This window comes from Leptosomus discolor, chromosome 9 (genome assembly GCF_034619465.1).
Source record: "Leptosomus discolor isolate bLepDis1 chromosome 9, bLepDis1.hap2, whole genome shotgun sequence".
Taxonomy (NCBI): domain Eukaryota; kingdom Metazoa; phylum Chordata; class Aves; order Leptosomiformes; family Leptosomidae; genus Leptosomus; species Leptosomus discolor.
The window spans coordinates 26,787,078-26,811,933 of NC_141399.1; the positions used below are offsets into that span (position 1 = coordinate 26,787,078).

At 51.0% G+C, this 24,856-nt stretch overlaps 1 protein-coding gene across 1 annotated transcript in view; it reads left to right on the forward strand.

The window, feature by feature from the left end:
* OPHN1 (oligophrenin 1) overlaps positions 1 to 13,596 on the forward strand; it is a 63,612-nt gene extending 50,016 nt beyond the window's left edge. Inside the window, exons 18-24 of the mRNA XM_086470441.1 lie at positions 380 to 539; positions 4,525 to 4,672; positions 5,923 to 6,225; positions 8,593 to 8,758; positions 10,044 to 10,094; positions 10,880 to 10,930; positions 11,295 to 13,596. Of these exons, the coding sequence (XP_086326567.1) occupies positions 380 to 539; positions 4,525 to 4,672; positions 5,923 to 6,225; positions 8,593 to 8,758; positions 10,044 to 10,094; positions 10,880 to 10,922 (871 nt within the window). The 3' untranslated portion in view covers positions 10,923 to 10,930; positions 11,295 to 13,596. The remainder of the gene's footprint in view (positions 1 to 379; positions 540 to 4,524; positions 4,673 to 5,922; positions 6,226 to 8,592; positions 8,759 to 10,043; positions 10,095 to 10,879; positions 10,931 to 11,294) is intronic.
* Positions 13,597 to 24,856: the final 11,260 nt, after the last annotated feature.

Sequence of the window (24,856 nt, forward strand, 5' to 3'; positions counted from 1 at the left end):
TCAGAGAGAGGGAAAATTGAAGCCAAAAGTCAGTTCTTGATAAATAGGATATTCCAATTTAAATGATTCCTTTCGTGTATGTGTTGCACAGATGACTTTTGATTGCAGAGTTTAAAAAGGAGCTAGGAGTGGGAAGGGCTCAAATAAAAATGACGTCAGCATGTTGCTTTCCCAAACAGTTGTCCTAGCCAAAGCTGCACGTCATAGCTAGAGACATGTTCTGTCTCTGGTAGGGCTGGGAAACAAATTCTGCTGAGACAAAATGAAGAAAATTGAGTGACTGATTCTTACTGGATTATTTTTTATTGCCTGGAATAAGTTGTTTGAAAAAACCCAAACCAAACCAAAACCAATTCCCTTCTTTCCCGCCTCTCCACAGCATATGTGAGCACAGCCGAGAGAATCTGATGTCACCATCTAACATGGGGGTGATATTTGGACCAACTCTCATGCGAGCACAGGAGGACACCGTGGCAGCGATGATGAACATCAAGTTCCAAAACATAGTGGTGGAGATCCTCATTGAGCACTTCGGGAAGGTACAGGTGGAGCCCCGGAAGCGCCTCCACGCAGCTCCTGGCTGCTCCATCGTGTTCGTGCAAACTGTTGCTGTGGCAACAATGTAGAGCTCTGGCTTTTTTTTCTGAAGTCTCCTTAGGCAATGGGGTGTTTTACCTAGTATGCTGTTCTGAAATGCTTCGGAAGGAAACAAAAAGCGTAGCAGGTGTGATCCCCACTGTTGCCTTTAGCTAGTTCTGAAGGAAACCCTGAGTCTGGGGGTTTTTTGCTTTTCTTTTTATTGAAAAAAAGGCCTATTCTATGCCTGGACACAATAGGACTTTACACTTTCCTTTGCTGGAGACAGGAGCTAGACCAGAGCATAACTGGTTTCAGCGGACACAATCCAAGATGAGACCTTAGATAGCTATTAATACAGGGGAAGAAATCCCAAAGCAGACAAGTATTGAAAGGTTGATGAAAATAGTTCAGCTGCACATGGGATCTGTTCAGATCCAGATGTTGGATGGAGTGGGTGGGCCTGGGGAGGAGAGCTGCTGCCTGGGGTGGAGCTGTTGGAGAAGACTTGCGCTGTTGTGTTGGGGCACTGCTCTGCACAGGGCAGTGCGCCCTGGCCAGGCTCCAGCAGCATTTGCCTTTCATGGGATCTTTGCTGAATGTTTGGGTCCAAGAGCATTGCCTAGGTGCACAGCCTGCTGCGGCGGGTGCTGGGTAGGCAACAGCTTTTTGTCGTGTGGTGTTTTGGCACCTGATGGAAAGCAGAATATTCCCCTGCCTTCTGTATCAGTGCTTTCTCCTCATGATATCTGATATAATGGCTTAGGGTTTGCAGCGTGGATGGAGGCTCGTAGAGCTGTATGTTGATATTTAAAAACTTGAGCAGTGATTGCATTCAGATCAGCACACCAGGGACCAGGTTGCTTTCCTGATAACCACTCTGGGTTCAAAGGAGTGAATTTGGTCCTTGAGGTTTTTGCAATTCTTTACATTACACTGTCCAAACAAGCTCTTATGGCTTACAGAAGGGGAAATTCTGAAGCCATCCTTGCTGTATGGTGCTTGCTGTAGGGAGGATGGGGTAGTGCTCCCAGCAGGCAGGGCAGCAGACGTGCAGATGTGAAGCTCCCCTTTTGGGAAAGGAAGAGGAGGCTGAAGCTGAAAGAGCAGGGTTCTTGCAAAAGTGGATGTGGAGTCGGAGCAACCAAACAGGGACCAGATGGGTGGTGTGGGAGTCAGTTGTGGTACCGAGGATTGAAACAGAGAAATGAGATGGAAGAGCTCAGAGAGACTTTTGAGTACCCAGACAAGAAGCTCGTGAAAAATCACAAGCCAGTTTCTTTGTAGGTCTCTGCAAACGCTTTTAATAATTCCGGCAGCAAAACAGCAAATCATTTGTGTGTTGGGATCCTCGCACAACTTGCTCCAGACTGACCCTGTGTCCTCCCCACTCATACAGCCTGCGGTGCAGGCTGAGTCAACACACCGTTACACTGACACCTCTAAGAGCTGGAATTAAATCTTTAATTAAGCCAGACATCTCTTTGCTTGCTTTTAATTTCTTCAGTGATAAGGTTAAGTTAGTAACATTATTAGATTGGGCTTGTAAGTTCAGCATCAGAGCTTAAAGTGTCTTCAGCTCATACATGAGCAAACATTTCAAATGAGTCTGAAGGAAGAGAGAGATATAGTTTATATGGTGTAATATGAAGACTCTTAAGGGCAAAGTAACGATTCATTAAGTCTTTGTGAGTAATTACTGTTTCCCCAGCTTATGTTTCAGTGCCATGGTTGAATTAAATAAGTTGATCTCTGTGGAAACACCTTCTTCACTGTACAGACCTTCTAAATATGTCAATATCTTTGTACCTTCAAGTTGTTTATCTTGGATTTTCGTTTAGAAGGCAGAAGCAAAGCAGAGGCTGCACCCATGTCTTAAAAAGAATAGTTTTGGTGCAGTTTAGCATGATTTTCAGATGTTGAAAAGCATCTTGCGAAAACAGCATTCTGTGGTGCCTGTGTAAGTGTCTGTGGGGAACTTAACACTTCTTTTTCCTGAAAAAACATTTTTTGATTCTTGTCAATATATTGGAATGAGGTTGATGTTTCAAAAAAATTGCCCTGCTACAAGTAATCCTTTGCTATTTTAATAATATATGAGCTGCTGCTTTTAAATCATGGGCTGTCAATGCCACAGCAAATTCCTCTGAATCCAGGCAGGGGGAACACACCGTATCTTGTATTCTGGAGTGGAGAGAATGTAGTGCCCCTGCAAAGGACAGAGCTTCTGTTGGCACTAAGCATCAGCAGCCACGGTGTCACCGAATCGGGAGAGAAAAGCAGCTGAAATGACCAGGCTGGGGTTTGGAGCTCACCTGGGCCTTTGCCCTGAACCTCCTCTCTTCGTGCAGAGTAGGGCAGACTAAGTCAGGAGCAAAGCCCGAGTGCCAGTGCTTGGTATTTGTACTGAGCCTGCTGAGTGAGACCCTGGGCAGACCAGGCTGGGTGCAGTTCAAGTCTGACCTTGCCCCTGTGCTGCCCAGGTGAGGGAAGTGTGGGGAGCCCGGCTGTCAGTGCCCACCCTCACTCTGGTACGCGCTCCCTGGGCTGTGAGATCAAAAAGGTTAGAGTGGGGGCGTGTTTGTCTCTCTCATCCCCCATCTTGGTTTCTCAGAACTGCTCTTTGGCTGGGAGAAGAAGGAATATGCTTTTGGTTTGAATTACAAAAATGGCATACTTAATCAAATCAGAATGTTAGATTTCTTCATTTTGAAATTTTTCTGGGTAACTTGATAATATTGTTCTTCCATAACAAAGCATGCATCGAGGGAACAGTGACTCTGCTTGTCCATGGGTCTGGCACCAGCTCCCATCCTCTGGGCTTGAGCCGTCTTCTGCCAACAGCCCGGAGGGACCGGCTCCACATTCTCCCAGGACGGGCAGCGCAGCCTCAGATCCCGGCAACTTGTGCCACCCCATCTATAGTAACTCACTCATTAAAGCCTGATATAAATTCAATTAATATCCTTGGGAAAAACACAGGAGCGGTTGGGTTTGGTCCTTAATGTGGTATTTCAGATCTTTAAGAGACTGCTGGGGAAGCTTAATTCTTTCTCAACTCTTAAAAAAAACACTGACATAAATAAGAACCTCTAAATTAAACCCAACCAAAATAGGTGCTATATGACCAGTGAGAAAAGGAGATAAAATTTCTTAGTAACATTGTTTTTATGCCAGTATTTCATCCAAGATAATTTCCTCGTGCCACACACTTCATCGTAAGCCAAGAGCTGAAGGGTTTTATAGTGTTAAATCTAAAACAATGCGGGCGCTTTCTGTAGATTGTATCGCCTCGCTGGTGTGGAAAAGTTGATGTTTCTCAGAAACTGTCAGCTTAAGAGCTTACTTTGTCTGCTCCAGGATAATTTGCTTCTACACATTTGTCTGTATTTGTGATTTTGTGCATTAATTAGTTTAGTGCTGCAGTTCCGCTGTGGGTGTGCGTGCTGCAGAGCAGACAGCCTGTGTCTAGGAAAGCCCACAGCAGGACGTGTCTCTAAGAGCCATAACTAAAGCATCAGCCCTGCTTCAGCCCCTCTCTAGCCTCAGCAGTTGGGGCTTTCCCGGGTGCTGTGGACCCTGAGAGTGGCTGGTGTGCACCGTCCATCCCTCTGCAGCAGGGCTGCAGGAGCTGGGCCACGGCTGGCTGGGATGGTGTGGAGCAGCCCTGGCTTTTCCAGCCCTTCCGGGTCAGTTGGCGGTGGCTTGGGCCACAGACAGCTTCAGTACTTGCTGGCAAGCAGAGGAGCAGGGAGCCCTTGGCAAAGGCAGTGGGCAGCCTCTGGCTGTGCGGGGGCTGGGGCTGCGCTCCTGGCGTGGCTCAGCCTCTGAACTCCATGCTCTGCTGCGGGGTACCTTTTCATGACACAGGTTAACAAGGCGAGCCTCTGAGAGTGTTCTTCGGCCTGGTGGGATGAGGGGGTTGTCTAAACTTGTCTGCCTTTACAGATCTACTCCGGGCCCCCAGAAGACACCACCGCCCCCCCGGTGCCCCCTCCTAGGGTGGCTGCCCGGCGGCACAAACCCATCACCATTTCCAAACGTCCTTTGAGGGAAAGACCCGTCTTCTTTGGTGCTTCTGTGGAAGACAGTGGAGGTCAGTCCAGCTGTTCACTGATGCCTTACCTGCCTCTCACCCCTCCTGTTTCTTTTAACACCTTTGCGGGAACAATGGAGGTAACGACAGCAGGATTGCATTTCCCAGGCATTGAACATGGCAGTCAGCGAGATCTGTTGTTTGGTGAGATAGGAAAGCGAAAATCTACTCACACATAGGTTGCACCATCTCACAACTCAAATTCCAGGGGATTTTTTTGTTTGCTGTTACTTGCAGCTCCATTAGCTAAACTAAGACTGGTTCTTGCATATGAGGAGCCCAGTGGGAAGACTTGGTAGCTTCAGAGGCAAAAATGCAAAGTGTTGCAAATACAGCAGAGTTGGTGGGACAGGAGCAGTGTGCTTAGGCTGGGGATGGCTGTGTGCTGCTAGAGTCCTGTACCACCAGAGCTCACCAGTCCTGAGAGGGTCTGCAGGGCTGGCTCAGCTGCTGAGAGCACTGAAGCGCTTTGTCGGGACCCAGTGGCAGTATTTTCTAGACCAAGTACAACTCTGCTGATAAGTTCGTTTGATTGTAAGGAAATGCTAAGGCCCTTATTACCATGTTGAAGGGCACATCAGTTTAAAATTGTGTTTCTCTCTGCACCCAATTTGCTGTAATTGTTGTTGCAAGATGTGCCCTAGATCACATCATCTCCAAAGAGGTGAAATTTTCATTTTCAGAGCTTTGGTGATGTTTTAGGCTTAATACTACAAGTGTACTTTTTGGCACCAGCAAAACAGGATTGTCTCAATTTGCTTTTTAAATCACAAGGCTTCTCTTGTAGTCAGAGATGGCCTTGCATTTAAATGTTTCTCCAAACTAGGAGCAGAAGCATTAGTGTTTGACAAGGCTGCAGGGTGCAGTCAGTTTCATAGCAGCGCTTCTGCATCCTGTGCCTCTAGCACAGCGAGAGGGATGAGATGAATGGGTTTTGGAGGGACATAAAAGCATGGTACACAACTTCTCATGAGCAAGAGTACTGAAAATTTAAAAGAAACCCCTAAGTGTATTCCATTATATTCAGCGTTGTTTCAGTTTTCTTTATTCCTCAGCATTTGCGTGAGCCACTCACAGTCTGTGTTTTGCTCAGGGTGGGGGTCTGTCGATCCCCTGTTGCAAGCATGCTTGTCTCTCAGTACCGCAGGAGCTGTGCAGATCTCGGGGAGAGCTCTGCACTGCTGCGGGGCAGAGACCACCACACCTCCACACTGCTTCCTAACCCAATGGCTGTCCCTTTGGCTCCGCAGCAGACCGGCACAGCCAGACCCCCAATGGCAGCAGCATCGGTGTGGAGGCCCCCAAGCCGCTGCACCGCAGCCGCCTGCCTACGCCCCGACCAGGGGGGGATGAGCCAGGGCGTCCCCCTGCCGAAGGCCGACCCGACCCACGTGCCGAGGTGGAGGTTGGGAAGCTGGTGGCCAAGCTGCAGGATGGAGGAGTGAAGCTGGCCAGCAAGGCTGCCAACGGGGTGGTGGCCAGCCCTGCCCTGAGGACCACCATGCTCCAGGCCAAGAGACCAGCTCCCCGGCCAGGGATCTATGGCAGAGAGGGTGAGCATGCACCCGAGGCCGTGGCTCGTGCTATGGTCCCAGCCGAAGCGAGGCTGGTGTGCCGTTCTCCCGGGGCAAGCTCAAGGTGCCGGAGCCAGCATCATGCACTGGGATGGTGGGGGCGGGTGGTAGGCTTCTCGCCTTGAGTCCTCTTGATGTAGTTCAGCAGAAGGGGTTGGGAGACCAGAATAGCTTGAGGTGTGGGCACGGGCCAGCAGCCCAAGGGTTTGATCAGGCCTTGGCCTCCTGAGTTGCCCTGTTTTACTTCAGACAGTGGGTGATTTTGGTCTGTTGCTTACCGGGGGGTGGCTGCTGCGGGGCTTTGGCACAGCTTACAGAGCCTGGTGCCCATGCTGGTGCTGCCTGTCCCCTGCTGAGCCAGGCAGATGCCACCGGCGCCAGGTGAAGCAGGCTTTTGTTCTGGTAGCTGTGCCTCTGCTTGTGCTGAGCCCAGTCCAGCTCAGTGGACTCATAAAATTCAAGCTTGAGTAGTAACATAAAGACCATTAAACCTGAAGCAGTTTCTACCCAGTCTAACCAGCTATGAGCACTCTTGAGTTGTCAGCACTCTCCTCAGCAGAGACACGGAAAATGGCAAATGATGATTATCATTTGCATTCTGATAAGCTTTATACAGAAATTTATTACGGATGGAAATAATTAGTTTGGGGCCAGATCTGAGCTGGCATTGTCTGTTTCAGTGGTGGAAGGGTGTTTGTGTATCTGCGTGCGTGTAGATACTTTCCCCTGCAACACCAGGGAGCTGTTTGCAGGACAGTGCGCTTGGCTGTCACAGCAGGTATTTGGTGCTGAGTTTTATAAAACACACAGGACTATGGTCATAATAAAAGATGTATTGCTTTCTGCAGTTTGCCAGCTTTTCCTGTGCACTTCCTGGTGCTTTTCAGGCCCTGTCATACCCTGGCAGCTTCACAGTTCTATATTTAGAAAATAAAAACCAGGCTGCATTCTTGACAAATGACTCCCGCGTGCAATGGAGAGAAAGGAGAACGGCCCGGCGGGGTAGTGCAAACATCACGTTCATCTGACTGGCACTACTGGCTTAATTTAAATATGTTGCATAAATGATAGGTGGAAATCTGCTTTTGGAAGAATGAGGTAGCTTTTAAAGTTGGCTTATACAGCACTGCAGTTAGTGCTTCTGAGTTTTATGGGTTTGCATTACCGCAGATAGTGTGCTGACAGCACATCCTGGAGCCACAGCATAATAAAGCTGGTCCTTGAGCGTGTACATAGAAGAACGCTGAAGCAGTAATAAAGTTATATTATATCTCTGTTTATACTTGCAAATCAGTGCTAGAATGCTGTATCGAGCTTTTAATGTGCACACTGTGGGGACAAACTTGAAAAACTGGAGAAACCAAGAAGAGGCTGAAGGATTAGAAAACAGGCCTTTTAGTGAGAAATTCAAGTTGTACAGCTTGCCAAGGAGAAAATTTAGGATCAGAATTTGCAAATATGAGTACGGAAGGGAGCTGGTTAAGGACTGGTGTTTGAGCTGGCACACCAGGGTATAATAAGGTCCTGTTACTAAGGGGCTGACAAAGCCTTGGTTAAGTAGTTGCAGCAATTAATTATCTCGACAAACAGAAAAACATCTTTGGCTTATTTCTAATCAGAAACAGGACTCTCTGACAGTGGAAATGTCTAAATCGGAAGGGCAGGGCCCCAGCCCTTAAGATGGTTTTGAGCCATATAAATGGCCAGACAGATCACAAAGGATTGCTGTCCTGCAGAAATGCGCCCTGGAGGGAAGGTGTGGGGTCACCAGGGGTGTCAGGTAAAGTCTGACACTTACTCCTTATTCAGTTAACCCTTGAAAGTCTTCAGGAGTTAAGTGAATAACATGGTTGCTTGGATCTTGGGGAAGAAAAGCAGCCGAGGCAGGAATGCCTACAAGCAGCGCAGAAAGCCAGGGGAGAGGATAGGTAGAGCCACCGCCCAAGAGAAAAGCTTGGAGAAGTGGTGGCCTGGACGACAGGGATCCCAGTTTGTGCCATTCCTCTCGCTTTTGGAGAGCGGCACTGCACAGGTTTTGTTTAAGAACTCTTGTTGTTCTCAGGCAGTATCGCCTTTGCAGTCAGCAGCTCTATCAAGTTTGTCATCACAGGGCCCAGCATCAGCCCATCTTCCTAGTGCCAGCAAGGCTGTGCTGGGGCAGGCAGAATGGGAACTGCCTTTTCCTGGAATGCTTTCCCTAAATTCTGGCTATTGGCCACTGTCAGAGAGAGGATGTTGGGGCAGGCAGACAGAACTAAGCCCACTGACTTGTTTAATGCCTCTTCACAAACATCTAGCCCTCCACCAAACCTTTGTACTCAGGGTTTGTAATCTTGAACCTTGCAGGCGAGTATGACTGTGTCCCCAAGGCACGATCCCATGGCGATAAGCCCGTGATAATGCGTCCCCCCGTGAGACCTCCGGACCCACCGTGTAGGACACCTGTCCCTCCGAGGCTGGAGCAGAGACCGGATCTGATAGCAGGAACAGCAGAAGAGGTGCCTTCATCCGTGTAAGTCAGCCGCCCTCAGTGGGCGTGTGGTACCTGGGGTGGGCAGCTCGGCCTGAGGGAGCTGCCGGCACCTGGGTGCTTGGGGAGCTTGTGGGGGGACAAAGTCAGCCCAGGCAGCAGGAGGAGGAGCTGGTGTCACCTACCGGGAATTTTGGAGGAGGAGGAGAAATACCACGTTGGTTTCCAGTGCCAGTGGCGTACAATGGCTGGAGCTCACGAATGTCCCCTTCGACACCGGTGCAGGGTTTGAATGCCTCATTGGAAAGCGGTGCAGGGGGCATGGCCTGGGAGGACAGCGTGGCCATAGCAAAGGCAAACATGCAGGAAAAACAAAGCTCTGAACCTTGTCAAATACAGCCCTGGGGCTGAGCTTTGTTCCGTCACCTTCTCTGCTATTTCTTGTGTCAGTGAAGCTGGAGACCTCCTCCCTGCCTGGCTCTGAGCAAGTCTCTCAAATGAGACGCTTCCCAGGGAAGGACAAAATCCATCTTGGATCTCTCTTAAGGAAATTGGGTAGAGTTTAGCGTCATCATCAGATTTCTTTCAGGTTTTAAAGAGACAGAAACCCTGCTGCCTTCAATGGGAGTGAAAAAAAAACCAAAACAATACGAAACAAAAAAGGATGACTAAATACAGAAGGATCTCAGTCCAGCAGCCAGGACGGGTTGGTGGGGATGCTGTAACCTGGGTGATGCCGTGGGGCTTGCTGCAGCAGCTGCACATCCAGCAGACATGTGCATTTTGTTCCCCTGCCATCCCTGCAGGGCAGCACCCCAGCAGCACGTCCTCTGCGGGGAGCCCCCAGGAAAGCCACGCTGAGCAGCTGATCCAAGTCCTGCACATTCACCCCTTGGTCCAACAAAGGTGCTGCGAGTTCAGCTCCGCGCCGGCAGGGCAGGAGCCAGCCTGGCCTTTGCTCTCCTGAACGCCTTGTTAGAACTTTTTTTTCTATGAGGACAGTTGGAAGCTAAATACAAAGCACGTAAAAACTGAAGGAGGGGCCATAAAAAGTGATGGATGCCGGTTTATAAACCAGCACGTGGGATTATAAGGAGGAGCATGGCAATAAGCAGTCTAGCTAAAGGGCTGCCTGGCCAGGGCGGTGTGAAGGTGAAGGGGAGCAGAGCTGGCAGCACGAGCAGCGCAGCTGCTGCCTCAGCAGAAAAGACGTTATTCCACGGTGAGTGTCTTCGGTGTCTTCTGATGCTGCTTCCCTGGCACAGAGATCTAATTAGGAAATTGGCTTATTGGGTCACTGGAGCGACCTCTCTTGTTCTCTTCACAGGGTGGCCTCTAGGACGAAGTTCTTTGAGACAGCTTCCCGGAGAAAAAGCAGGTAAGCCTGGCATGGGGAAGGAAGTGGCATGTAACTAGGAGCAGCCATGCTGCGGAAGGTGCTCCCTCTGGGGCAGAGCGAGTCAGCTCAGGAAACCCCAGCCCCAGACTTTCTTGCCTCGTACTCTCGGATAGAAGGTGGGTCTCAGCTAAACAAAGAGCACAAAGTGTAAAATGTGAACCAGACACAGACTTGATGGATGTGAATCTACTGAGTAATAAACATACCTATGGATTCCTTTTATCATGCGTCTGGATCTAAGTCAGCGTAGTGCACCTTGTACTTCCTTCTCAGCCTTTGCAAAGAGCAGAGATAAGATCATGGGAGAGAGGACAGGGCTGGTTAGATCACAGCAGCTGCTCAGAGATGCAAGACCACAGAGTGGACAGTTCTACACACAATGATTGTGCCAGCATAGCTCCACCACAGAGAGATACAGAGTGGTAGAGCGATAGCTCAGACACTGAAGCCTTCAGGCTTGGCTGGGATGGCAGGGCTTTGAATTGCAAGCACTGTGCTTTGTGGCAGCAGCTTTCAATTTTAGTAATATCTGCCCATTCAAGCTTCAGCTTCCCGCTTTTAACAGACCTCTGCCAAAAGTGTGAGGAGGTTTGCACTTAAGTGATAAATGTCGTCTGTTGCTGTTGACAGTGAGTTCACTTGTTATATTGAAAAATCTATCCTTGACCTGACTGTTGCCCCCCCCTCTATTTACATTTGTGGATCTGAGTTTGAACTTGCTTATTGCATTCATTTTCTGTTTTCTTCTACTCCCTTATATACAGTTCTTCATCACCACAAGGCAGGATCCCAGGTGATGAGAGCTGAGGCTAAAGGTACGTGTTTATGATGATAAACCAAATAATAAACCAAAAGCACACCCGTAATGTAAACTAAGGGCAGTGGGAGTCCAGTAGAGGCAATGGGACTCTCAAAAGACAGATGAGGAGAAATTTCCCTCCTGTAGGAGACCCTTGCAGAAGGGAAGATGACAACTGGAGGTGGGCTACGCTCTCTGTTGGGAGGGTGGAGTGAATCAACCTGGTCTGCCCTTCCTGAGCCTCCTCACTGCAGTGCTCAGGGTAAACAGGAGTGCTGTGCAAATTGTGGTGCCGAGATCTGGGCTCGCTCTGGTTGTGGCGTTGCCATTGCTGTTGAATTTACACTGCCACATAGAGAATGCTGATTTTCTTCTTCCAGACTTTGTAACCACCTCAGCCCAGCTAGACCCAGGAGATTTTCTGTGCTTGTGAAATGGACGTGTCACAGCTAAGACTTTTCCAGTTCCAGTGCCCCTGGAGAACAACTATCTTACAGGACGATAATTTCAGAGCATGCTGTCATAAGTGGCTCAAGAAATTAGAAGAGAGGGAGATAACGATGGAGAGAAGACCCTACCCACTTGTTTGTGTTGAACTGTTCCCAGCCCTTCTGCCACTCCATCCATGCAGGCTGTGAAGGATGCCCATGTGTGCCCTTGCAGGGGACCGCCAGCGTTTGCAGGGCTGGGTGAGCACCAATGGGCTGTGGAAGGGCCAGCAGGGGATGGCAGTGGTTGTTTACCCTCTCACTTTTTGGGAAATGCGCCTTGGCAAGGGTGACCTTGGACAGACATTAGAGTTAAAACTCAAGGGGCTGACTCCCCGTGCTTGGATGCAAGGGCAGAATGACCGGAGCTTGGGTCAGCCCCCGCCTTGCCATAAAAACATGAGAAGCTCCTTCCTTTTTGTTATGTTTTCCTTGCTCAGTAAGCTGTAGTGTGTTTTTCAGTGTGTAGGAGAGCAGTGTATGTTGCTGGAACACTGCTTGGGCTAAGGCAGGCAGGACAGGAACTGGGGGGACCATCATGCTTAGCTCCGCAGGACATCTCTTCATCTCCTCCCTGGTGGCAGCCTGCCCCTGTCCTGGGAAACCACACTGGCAGATGTGGCTGTGCCCTCCTCCTCCTTCTCCTCCTGCCTGAGCCGCTCTCCCACCAGATCTGCTTCCCCTGGGCCCACCAAGTCATCTCTGTCCTGGGGTTATTCTGGTGGGCCAGCCCAGAGGTGGCAAGGAACTGAAACTCACTGAATATGGGTCAAATGCCACCATTTTTCTAAGAGGCACTCAGTTTCTTGTTTGCTTGTTACATTAATTTCCAATCCAAGAGATGTCCAGTCTCTTCCTCAGCAGCGGCCGTGTAGATGGTGCCCTTTGGTCTGGAAGGTCTCTCCTAGCCAGGACCACCCCTAGTTCCCCCATTATACAGTAGAGGCTTATTTGTGGTTCCAGCTGACGCCAGGGCTCAGTTCCTGAGCTGTAGCATTTCCCTGTAAATAGGCAATGACTGGCTTCCCTGCTTCCTCTCATCAGCCCAAAGGCAGCTTCCCTGTTTTGAATGATTTCCCTTGGGTGCTGGGAGCATTCCCGAACCAGCGGCCAAACATCCGCGTTAGCTGCTTCCCGGGTGCTCCATCCTCTCGAGCACGCTTTGTGTCCTGCCCGGCACAGGTTTGCTGGCGGAAGGCTGCCGTGGTCCTTCCCGTGCCATCTCCTGCCACTTGCCTTGTGTGTCGTCCAGCGACCTCCTGCTCTGTTGCCAAGCGTCGTTCTGGCGTTTGCTGGACACACACATGTCATGTCAATAGTGCTTCCGCTCCCTTGGCCTTTGGCAGTGCCCCAGCTGCTCGCTCCCGTGCTCCTGCTTTGAACAGCGGCACATAAAAGTGGCTTTCAAAAAAAAAAAACACCACACAAAACAAAACAAAACAAAAAAACCAAACCTGCAAACCAGTGATGTCAACACCTGGGCTGTATCACATGCACCGGTGTCTCAGGGCTTTTCAAAGCCATGGTGAGCCCTTTCTGCTGACCCGCCTGCCTGCAGCACCCAGTCAGCCCCTGGTCTCCTGCTGCATGCAGGCACTGGTGCCCAAGCCTGCCCTTTGGCGCCTTCATCAGCTCTTGGAGTGACTGTCCCAGACGTGTCAGGCCAGTTGCTCCACAGAAGGCCAACGTTTCCCAAAATGCCATCCTCTCCCGGGGCTGTGCTTTGAGGATCCCTCGAGGCTGTCAGTGTGGGAAGTGCTGGGACTTCCACGGACAGGTGGGTGCTGCGCAGTGCTGGCACCCGCGGTCCCCATCCCAGTGGCCACAGTGGATGTTACATCCCTGCGCTGCTCAGGTTAGGTCAGCCTCGTGCTCGCTGCCCAGCGTGGACTCACGGGACAGAGCTGGGGTCCGTGGGAAGGCAGAAATCCGAGGGCATGTGGTTTTAGCTCTGATGTTGTGAACAATGGAAGGAAGCAGCTTCTTAGAAACGTATTTCGTTGTGTGCTTTTAAAGTCGTTTGTCACACGTGTGTCTGTGCTGGTTTTAACTCCTCCCGGAGCAGTGGGGACCAGTGGTGGAGTGGTGGCAGGGTGCTTGGCTGTGCTGGTGGAGGGCTGCGGGGCACCATCCCTGCTGCCGGTGCTACAGACGCAGCCGGGAACGCGGGATTCACCCCATGCAGCGCGGCCGGCCCCAGACATCAGCCATCGCAGCCGTTTTGTCATGTAAAAGCGTAGATTACTTCAAGTGTTTATAAAGTTTCCATGAAGTAAAAACAAGAGTCCAAGTGTGCTTTTTTCCTCCTTTAAGCAATGCCCTGGCGTTGCCCATGCTGCAGCCATCCTCTCTTGGGTCCTGCAGGCAGCGCAGGACCCATCCCAGCACTCTGGGGATGCAGCCGACCCTCCCTACGCCCGGCCAGGGCACACGAGCGTGGCCGGGGGCAGTGGGTTTGCACAGGGGTGGGCTGAGCATGACCCCCTTGTTCTGCCTGCTACAGAGGGGCGTGTTTGATAGTATGTGGGTTTTAAATGTTTTCTCTTTTTTTGCTTCTTTACTTACGCCTGGTTCCTGTTCAGCTGCCTCTGTCAGCAGAAACACCTTCCTGCTTATTTTATAGTTACGGCAGACACAGCACCAGCTTCTTTCCATCTCTCCAGCATCTTTTCCCCCTCCTCACATCTGTTTTCCCATCCCTCTCACCTCGGACGCTGTGACATTGTGCACTAGCGTTTGCTTTCCAGGCTTCTTGCTTTTAGGTAACAAAAAGGCATCTCGCAGGAGAAAACAGCTTTCACAAATGGGAGTCTTGCAACCTGTGTTTGAGCGTGAATTTATGAAGTGCCCAACCGAGGTGACCACACAGGAGCTCACAGCAGGTGCCAGGAGAGGGAGGGTGTTCCTGGGGGAAGTGTGGGGCAGGTGTGAGGAGATGCAGCCGCTTTCCAAGAGATTTCCTAAATAAACCGCTCGCTTCTTTGTTGAGGAATTTTTTTTTAAATTTTTTTTTTTTAACTAATAATGCAGCTCGAAAAAGCTGCAGCTCAGGAACCTGCTCCAGCAGCTCGAGGTGACTGATTCAGCTCTGGAGCGACGGGGAGCATTGTCACCTATACCCTTATCCTGCTGCTAATTGCTGTGTTCTTCGCGGTATCCTTGCTGCAATTATTTTGTCCCATCCCAGCCCTAGTTCAAGAGTGCTGAGCTTTGCAGAATGAGCTCAGGTTCGCAGGCTCGGAGCAGGTCTGGGCTGTGCCCCAGCCCAGCCGGGCACAGTCCTGCCTCCCACTTCCCCGTTCAGCAGCGCCATGTGGGGCCTGAGACCCCGCTTGCAGCAGTGGGAGGGGTCCCCAGCAGCAGCACACAGCACCCCACGGTTCCCCCAAGGGGCAGCTGGACACAGGGTGCTTCCCCCCACACCCCCAAACCGCTGTGTCTCCTCCAGCCCCGGGAATCACAGGTGCCCGTTAAGCCCCTGCACCCTCCAGTGCTGGGAGCAGGATTGGAGGAGTCACCATAGCGCCTTCCCCAGAGCAGGATTTACTGCAGCTCTCTGCATTTTGGCAGTCTTGGCCTTTTCTCCTCATACTCCTTGGCAGCGTTGGGGAGCGGTGTCCCCCACCCCCCTGCCAGAGGCTCACCCAGCCCCCCCCTCTGTGCCCAGAACATCCCCTGCCCCAGACGGACCACGGGTCGCCATGCCCAGGTAGCATGAGCTGAAGCAGCAGCTTGAGGGCTTTTTTTTTTTCCCCCCTATATTTCTGGCTCCTTATTTCTCTGAAAGTTTCCTTTTGGGGCTGTAATTGTTCCAGGGATGGATGCCTTCAAAACAACAGTGTTTCAGGGGTAGAAACTGTTTTCCCGTGAGCCCTTGTATTAAATGGTTACATATTGGAACCAGCACCCAGGCACTATCCCAACAGTTCTGGTGTCCCAACCCACAGGTGTGTGGTTTGCTCTCTCACAGAAAACGTTTTGATTTAATCTGAGCAAGAAAAATATTTTCCAGCATAAGTAAAACCTTGTAGTTTTTTATACAGAGACAGGATACTAAAACAAGAAGTTTCAAAGCTTGAGACTGGGTCTCAGTGATGACTTCCCAGAGGAAGAGTTTGGAGAGGCTTAAGGCACCTAGTTCAGTAGATACATCTATATGACAAATTTAGAATTGAAAAATGTATTTAGTGGAACCCTGACATCTTAAATTTATGTGCTGCACAGAGACCCATAAAGGTGCAGGAATCCACCTACGCAGGACTTCTTGCAAGATCAGTCTTAGTTTTAAGTTCCATAATTCTCTCTGGCCCAGCTCCCTGCACAATTAACCAGCTGAATGCTCTGATTTAGGACCAGCTTTCTACACCAGATGTTTTCTTGGCAACCATCAGCAGCGTTACTTGGTCTCTACATCCATAAATCAAGAGCTGGGCCACCAAAAGAATCCCGCTATTGGCTTAAAAAATCAGGAGATGCTTTGAACCAGTAAAAGCTGTGATGTTTATTTTCCTTATATTTTCAGAAGTCTATGGAAGAAGTGCTGTCACAGCCTTTATCAGAGCCTGTGAGAGCTCCTAAAAGGCAGAAGTTCTGAAGATTCTGAAATCATATATAAAACGTTGCCGTTCCCATGGAGGCTTAGAGAAACACACCCCTTCCCCCCTTCCCCCCCCCGGGTGTTGCCCCCAGGCCTCCATCCTCCCGCAGGTCTGGCATCCTTTGCTCCATGTCCTGCACGCCCTGGTCCCTTGCCAGTGCCTCGGCCGCTGTGCTGTGCCCCTGCGGTCGCTCTGCTCCGGTGGGGATGGGACGAGGGCATGCAAGGCCCTGCACACACTCTCCTTGGCGTCCACCCGCTGGCAGCGGTGGGAGGTGGCAGCAATTTTGGGCAAGGAGCAAACCCCAGAGCTGGTTGACATTCCTCATCTCGAGGGCACGCGAGTCAGCATGACCCCGCTGAGGTCTGCGGCTGCTGGGCGAGCCGCCGGAGCCTGTCACACACCAAGGGCAGAGCAGCTCCCAGCGCCTCTCCCAGCTCCGCACAGCGCTGTTTGCTCGTCAGGCAGGACGCAGGAGGTGCCAAGTGTGCCAAGACGCCAACTTCAACAGTAGCAAGAAACAGGCAACCCCCACCATTGAACAACCCTGTTTCTGGCAGCTCAAGCACCTCTCCAGCAAAGCAGCAAGGCCTTCTCCACGCTGGATGCTCCTCACCCGGTGCCTTGTGTACCAGTGCTACAGACGGGGTCTCCTGAGGGGTAACGTCAAGTGCAAGTGGCCCCTGCTGCTCCCTGGGCAGGGATGGGGTGAGCCACAGAGGTGGTCAGGAGCTGCCCCGAGAAAGGGCTGGTACAAAAGGGAGGCTGGGGGCTGGCACCTGGGCGTCCCCCCTTGGAGCAGCCAGCCTGGGGGCTGCTGCAGCCCCTCTGGGCAGGGCACACGTCTCCTCATCAGAGAGACAGCTACATGGGCAAACCTGTTGGCTTCGCCCCAGTTCAGCAACGCACGCCAACAATGCACGCTGCCAGTCTTGCTACTCACCCACATGCTTTTCCGGACAGTCAGGATGATTTCTGAGTGAAGTTGGTGTGTGCACACGTGGCAAAAAAAAACCCAACAACTAAAACCCCACCTTAGAATCCTTGTACCAGAGGCTTGGCATGGACAGCATATTGCTGCGCTCCCACATCAGCTGTACGCTGCTGTCCTGTTAAAACTTGCTGCTTAAAGCACTTTGTGCTGCTCCCGCAGGGATCCGGGCTGGGCTGAGCAAACTGCTGAGCTGGGTGGGCGAGGAGCAGGGAGCTGCCGGAGCCCATCGCTGCCTGTGCCCAGGCCTTGGGTGCTCCTGGAGCTCTGCAGCAGTGCTGAGCCCAGCCCAGGGACTGGAGCGGGGCGGTGGAGTTTTAATTGGTCTGTCCCGGAGGGGGCTGCAAAAACTTTATATGCAATTGGAGAACCTAAACTAAATTCAAAGGCCTTTTATAATAAACAATTAATTTGCTTATTACCAGACCCAGTGGCCCCAGGCACACCATCCCTCATAGCTGGGAGGCCTTTACCACCAGGTCTTGTATAAGCAGTTTTGGACCATTGTCTGCAATGGCTTTGTTGGGGGAGCCCACGGGCAACTTTAGACCCACAGCAAGCTGGTGGCTCCTGGCAGGTGCTGGTCCTCTTTCTGTTCTTTGACGGGTATAAATAAGTGCTGTAGGCTATTGTTGGTCACAGGACCGTTTGCCAGCCAGGTTCTGAGCCCGTGGTGTGATGCAGTGCAGTGCGCTGTGGTTCCCCGCAGCTGGAGTGGGTTTGGGTTGTGCTGCTGACTGGGGTCCAGCCACATCTGCTGAGACAATCCAGTGTGCAGAGCATGTCCCTTCATTCTGGTGCAGCCTTAGCAGGTCAGTGCAGCCCAAACCCTGGCACGACTGGAAAGACACACTGGGAATCGGCTGCCAGTGCAGTGCTGTCAGCATGCACTGGAGTCCCAAGGACCCCAGGGAGGTAAACCACCATCGAAGGGTGTGTTTAAAGCAACTCATTAATGCTTGAGGAAGTGGAACACTTTCTCTGTTTTAACGTTTCCCACTGGCTGTTCTAAGGCCAAACTGCTTTAAAGCACGAAGCCATTTTGGGGCTGCTTGACACGAGACGTTTTCAGCCACCAAAAAAAAAAAAAAAAAAAAAAAAAAGGCAAGTTTGATTCCTCACTTGATTTCTGCTGTTTGATCCTGTCCTGCAGCAGACAGGCCTCCTGCCAGGCACAGCCTGCTGCTCCCTGCTGCTTCATCGGGAGAGCTGCTGCATCCCCGAGCAGCCCCGCTCCCTCGGCTGGGGGCGGGGGGGTGGGGGTGGTCTTTTGGAAAAGGTCCGGCTGCATTTGTTACCGCAAAGGTCCAGAAAGGACAGCTGGCACCCTGCCTGGGGCAGGGCCTATTTGCTAACTGAGCCAGGATTCTGCAGAGATCTACAGAAAAATGTACCTGGCAGTGTGAAGGGGAGCTCTGCAGCCGTCCTAAATTTCCCAGCAAGTCTGCCTCCATGCTGAAAAGCATTGCTTTTTTTCTAAATGTCATGGTTTACTGCAGGTATTAAGTGGGTTTCTGCTCCAGAGATGCATGGCCACGTGAAGGACTAGGTCCGTCATCCCAGGACATGCTGCAGCGGTGGCTCCCAAATGTCCCGGGGATGTTGGTGGCCAAGTGGAAGTCAACAGGGGGGACGCGAGGGCTGACATGTTGACAGGTGTCTGAGATGGCACCACAGCCTGTGAACAGCAGTGGGTTCTTCAACGTCGACTAAGGGTGAATTTTGAAAACAACATTCATTTCTAACTGAAAGGAATGGGGCCAGATTCTCTGCAGATGACTAAACATGACACTGGTCCACACGGGCAAGGCTTTTTGTGCTGCGCACTACAGGGTGCTTTCAGCTTGCGGGATGTTGGTACGTGTACTGCTGCTGTGCAGTTATACACCAGGCATTGCCAGCTCTTTGTGGACTAATGAGGCTTTTTTGGTTTTTTTTCCAAGCTCTTTGGTTTGTCTAACAGTGAATGAAAGCTTGACCCTGTGCAGTATTCACATCTGTGCCCTGAAATAAAAAGCGGGCTGATAAGCAGTCTTTATTACTTGGAGAGCACAGGTCAATTTTAGAAAGACATTCCATCAGGATGAATTTACAACTGCTCATAAAGATATTGAAAACAACAACAAAAGGAGGACGACACTGGCCTTTATTAGCTCCTTGCTTTGAAAAATACATTAATCACATGAAATTCAATTTAAAAGACCCAAAGAGGCATATATGAAAGGATTAGTCAATTGATGTGTAAATGAAATAACAGTTCAGACATATGATTAGTAGCAAAATCTGACTGTGAAAAACAGCCTATGAATGACTCAATGCACAGCCTCGTCCACTGGAAAATGACCCACTTATTCCTGGCATCTCCAATAGCGAACACTCATCACATCGGATAGCGTTTTTCATGCACATAACTGAAACAAAAGCCAAATACATGCACAGAGCAGTGTGCCAACAAACAAGACTCTGCCTTTATTGTGCTCAGAACAACAACAGATTTTAAGATAACAAAAATGCTGAACACCAAGCCTGAAGGTCTGCCCGTAGCACAGCACAGGCTGAGTGCTCACACAGGACCCAAGCACAGACTAAAACAGTCAAAAAGGGAGTATTTTAGTCTCCCCTAGCGTAGTGTGGTTGGTTTTGTCTTTATCCCAGATGCCAGGGAGGCTCCTCTTTTCGGTTATGAGAATAAACGTCCTTCTGTCCCGTATGGTGCTTTCTGAGCCATGGCTGTCTCCCGGGCATCCTCCACCACAGGCAGTGGGTGTCACCGCTCTCCGGTCTCAATGACGTCTAACATCGTAGGTCTGTGTTTTCCTTATGCAATGTCTTCAGTTCCAATTTAAATAAAAAACAAAGAGCAGTGGCAACAATCCAACTAATGGCCTTCTCTAGAAGCAGAATTTGGCTTCAGATGCTATTAATCTGGGCAAAACACCGCCATTTCTGAAAGGTGACTGAAAAAGACGACAGCATTGCAACTGTAATACGATTGCAAGTGTAGTAAAACAATATTTGTGTGCCTGTGTGTGTGTGTTTGTGTGTGCATCGACCTCACTGCACACCTTGCAGAGGATAAGGTTCACGACGCAGCAGCAGAGTCCCACCAAGTCAGGGCAAAGGCTCTTTCTTTGTCTTGGGTAGGAAGCTGAAAGCTCGGCCCTGGCCTTGGAACCTCTAACTTGGAACCAGGCCTAGGGAAATGGCTGCGTTGCTGTACCTGAACAGCTTTCTGTCCGTCCTTAAGGCTCCTTGCTCTTTTGGCAACCTTGCGGTGTTGCTTCATGACTCTGCTCAGCCATGGTGAAAGGAGCAATTGCAGCGACACTTTGCTTTGTACTCTCATGAATGGCTGTGAGCTGGGAGGCAAAAGGGCACTAGCAATGAGCTTTTTGGCTTATTACAAAGAAAATAAAATCTATCACATATAGAGAACTCTTTTTATTACAGAGACATGTTAACAAATAAAACCAGCATTAAATTGCCACAGAACACGAAAAACCTGGCACAGAGAGCAGCTTATAATAAATTTGCTGTGGTGTCATGTGTGGCGCAGTTACTTTTTGAATCACAACTGCGGGTTCCCCGGCCATTTTAAAAGGGAATGAGCAAAGTACCTCCGAGCTGCCTGGGAGCAGGCGAACGGGCGTGGGGGGCGGGCGCCCTTCTCCTCCAGATCCACAATGTCCCCCACGAACCGGCGGGAGCACCCTGGGCTGCCGGCCATGCCCGGAGCCTGTGGCAAGCTTCCATCCCCGCTGCCCCATGGTTGCACACACGGCCCCGGCCACACAATGCTGGTAACCAGCACCAGTCCTCTGCCATACCAGCATCTGGTGTGGCTGCCAGGACTCAGGTATTCTGCCATTTGATAGCGGGCACCAGGACGTGCCAGCACGGAGCGCGGCTCCACCAGTGGTTATGGTACAAGAAAGGATTTCTGTGCCTCTAAAAGTCTGCTTTGAAATGGTTAGAAAACAGCTACCACTCTGTAATTCCAGGATTCTGCCCTACAGTGCAAGGACACTTTGTGCAGTCAAAGAGGGCAGAAATGAAGGACACTCCATCATTCGCCAAGTGCAAATACTATCCCTGTCTAACCAGAATCAGGTACAAGAAAGCTGGAGAAGCAGATACTGACACCAAACTATGCCAGTGTATGCTCCAACCGTGCCATGAAAGGATGGACCTGGGCAGTGCCTAACCAGAAAAAATTATTAAATTAAAATTTTCCATTAACAGTGTCACATCCTGACTCATCTCCTGAAGAGTATTTAGTTGCAATCAGTGTGCAATCAGAACAGAAACTCTCGTAAGAGCATTACATTAAATAGGTATCTTTAGCAATTTAAAATGGGGCATGCCTTTATATATAGATATCTATATATACGTTTGACATATGTTAGTGAAACACCTAGGGTGAGATCAGTAAGAGGAGCAGGCCTTTTGACTTCCATGGGAACAGCGCTCAGGCACTGCCAGGCTCTGCAGAAACGTTCGCGCAGCCTCTCCATGCGGAGAGCTGCTGCCCCGGAGATGTTGAAATTCTCTTTGCTGTATCAAAGCAAAAGTAGACAACAAAACACAGAAGAAAACACAAAGTACAAAGATATATGGCAGGACCTGGGCTTTGGTATTTCTTAAGCCTCTTTTTCCCCAGTTCCTGCAGCAGCCCATGAAAATAAACAATGGAACAGTGTTAACTCTCCCCAGCAAACATACACACATCCTGGTTCCCACATCCTCCAGTCATCCCTCTAATAATATCACAAAAAGTCAGCTTTTGAGTAAAAAAGTTGCAGAAGTTTACTTTGTTGCTATAGAGACAGAACATAACCCCAGTGCCCCCCAGTGCCAAGGGGTACTTGTCAATGAAGGCAGCCTGGCTGCTCCCCTGCCTGTTGGCTGAGGGGACTTCAGCAAGCTCCTGCTCCCTTCTCAAGCACACGTGGTGGGAGAGGCTGCACACATGAGTTTACCGCAGCTGGTGGATGACACGTGGGCAGTGTCCCCTCTGAAACCATTTTTCATTCGCACTACGCTTCCACCAGCAAAGCAGTGTATGCAAATCCCTGTTCCGTTTGATTTCTCCTCAATCTCCCTGCAGAAAAGTACCCAGCAGGATACCTCTACTCTCATTAACTAATGAAAACTTCACTGACATGAGCTTGTGCAAAACATAAAGCTCTCCAGAAGTGGTATTCAGATTGCTCATAAACATCCTCCTGTGGATGACAGGGATCAGGGCATCACCCCATTGCATTCTGCTGAGAGCCAGAATTTGTTCAAGAAGAGAGGAACACACTGGCAGGACTTTTTACTGGTTCATTTGCAAATATTAGCAGATCATATAAACATCTAAAATGCTTGCAGCCCTCTAAAATAGGATAAGCTCCTAAGAACACTGTCCTGCTGGCTGGCATTCAGGAAGGTTATCTGCGGATTCTGTTGCAACCTACATGAAGGGATTTAAGGAGGAAGAGCACGATCAAAGCTGTATCTAGCAGAGGAGAAACACCCATAGCAAATAACTGCAAAGAAAGACCCTCCCCTTCAATAGTTCTGGGGTTTTTCCTTATCCCTTCCCTTAATGAAAATCCCAAAGCATGACAGAAAAGTACCAGGAAAACAAAGCGTTTGTTTTACTGAGAGTTTGCAAAGAACCCAGACGTACCATGAGGGTTTGCCTGCAGAGCTGACGGTGATGCTCGGCTCATGAACGGTCTGAGCAGCAGAACCATTGGTGCCGTTTTCTGCATGACACATATGTGGCAACCAACGGGCCTAAACCTCATTCCCTGCTTAAAGACATCAGCTAAGCACAAGCAGTATTAGGTATACCCCCTGCGGTATTAGGCAGGGGGAACGTCGCGACGGGATGCATGTCCAGGCTCCCCTTGCCAGACTCTGGCATTTGCTCCACGCTTGTGGTGTCTCTGTGCCGAAGTACTGTACCAGTGCTCGGGGTGGGCACAGCTCCACCACAAGCTCCGTACTGCAGCGGCAAAACCGCCCCCTGCCAGCGAACCGCATGTGGCAGGGCAGGACCGAGTGTTCACCTGCGCCGGCACGAGGAACCCCTGCAGATGGCCAGACCACATCGCAGCCCTCGATGAGGAGCATTACCCTGGCAAGAGTTTGTGCGTGCCGCACTCACCGACAGCCCCCCGCTGGGTCTTCCCGGGCGGTTTTGGTGGGCTCTTGGCTGTGCGGGAAGGGAGGAACCGACATACCACAGGAACATGGGCTAGGCTGCTTCGTGGGAAGCAGAGCCCACCAAACAAACAAATCTGAATACGGGCGTCAGGGCGGCTGCGTTTCCTCCTGAGCTTGAGGTATGAATCAGAGTCGAGCCGAGTCTTACACCTGACAAACCAAGCCCGTGTTTCTCAGGTATTACTGACTGCTGGGAGTCACTGGCAGCTGCAGACCCACCGGCCTTTGCTGTTTGCTGGCTGTGGACTGCAGGCCTGTTAGCCAAGGCACGTCGGTCTGCCCTCACAGCGGAGCTGCAGCCTGTGCCCTGTCAGCCTGGGCACGGGCTGTGCCACCACCACGCCGCAGCCAGCTGCCAGGGACAGGCGGCAAGCAAGGGACGGCGCATGTGGGACGGTGTCCTCCTGGGCTGCAATCAACCACTGCAATTAGCAGGAGCCGTTGGCACCGCTTGGAAGGGCAGAAGGTCTCTTTGGTGTTTCCTTCCCAAGCCCCTGCTGTGCCGTGGCAGCACCAGCCAGTTACCAGAGCCACCTCCCAAAGGACAAGACTAACCGCAGGAGTCCCACAGATCCTGGCTCTGCTGCTTTGCTGCTGGGACACTTGTCTGCCGGCATCAGAAAGACAGCTGGGACCAACGGAAAGCGAGTAGCGTAGCTGACAGCCTGGGGTCTGCAGACACCCAGCAAGAGCGGAGCTGGTGAGGGGCTGGGCAGGGGCTTGGGGTGCCACAGGAGCAGGGGAGAGGTCTGAGGATGTCAGGCACTTGCGGAGGTGGTTACGGCTCTGTTGGAGGAGCAGCAGCTGCCGAGGACGGGAATGCGACTGCCGAGTGCCCGGGCATCTGCAGGGCAGACCGAGATCCAGCCTGACCAGCTGTAGGAAAAGCATCCCTGGTGGGAAACAGTAGCCATCCTCCATCTTTGGGGATTTCCAAAGGTCGCCCTCCTCTCCAGCCCATCTGCTGACGACCCCATAACACTCCGCCAGCTGCCAGGGACGCTGGTCGGCGTGGCTGCGTGGGCAGGTCTGTGGGGCCGCAGGTGGTGGCGTGCTGTCCGGAGCGGACCCTACAACAGCTGCACCACAGCCTTGGCTGGACCCAGCAGTGGGTCCTGTAAATTCATCAGGCTGCCAAGTCATCTCATCCCCCCAGCTCTACTCCATTTCTCTACCACAATAGCTTAATTCATCTGCTTCCTAGCACCGTACCACAAATAAGAAGTCCCGAAGGAGGCCAGTGAAGTAACCCACACCCAAACTCAGAGGTTCAACCTGCCTCTTGTCTTGTTCTGTTTTTAAAAAACCAAACAAACCCCAGAACTGCTGGCATTTCTCCGGATCTCCCGTGGCCCTGGGCCACTAAAAGTCACTGTGGACAAGACACAAATGAGAGAGCGTAGACACGGTGCCACGGCCAGGCAGCCACAGCCAGGCAGAAGCCGTGACAGGTAGTTCAGTTCAGAGGTACCTCAGGAAAAATACAGATCTCAGGAATCCCAGCAGGTAGTTGCTTGTTACTGTCCATCTTCTTGGCACACTGCCTCTGTAGAGGGGATTCCCCAAGGCACTGCAGTGCAGTAGTGCAGAAATAACAGACAGGAGCTGGCTGAAATGGGGGCAGCAAACTAGGAGGTAACTCCGGAAGA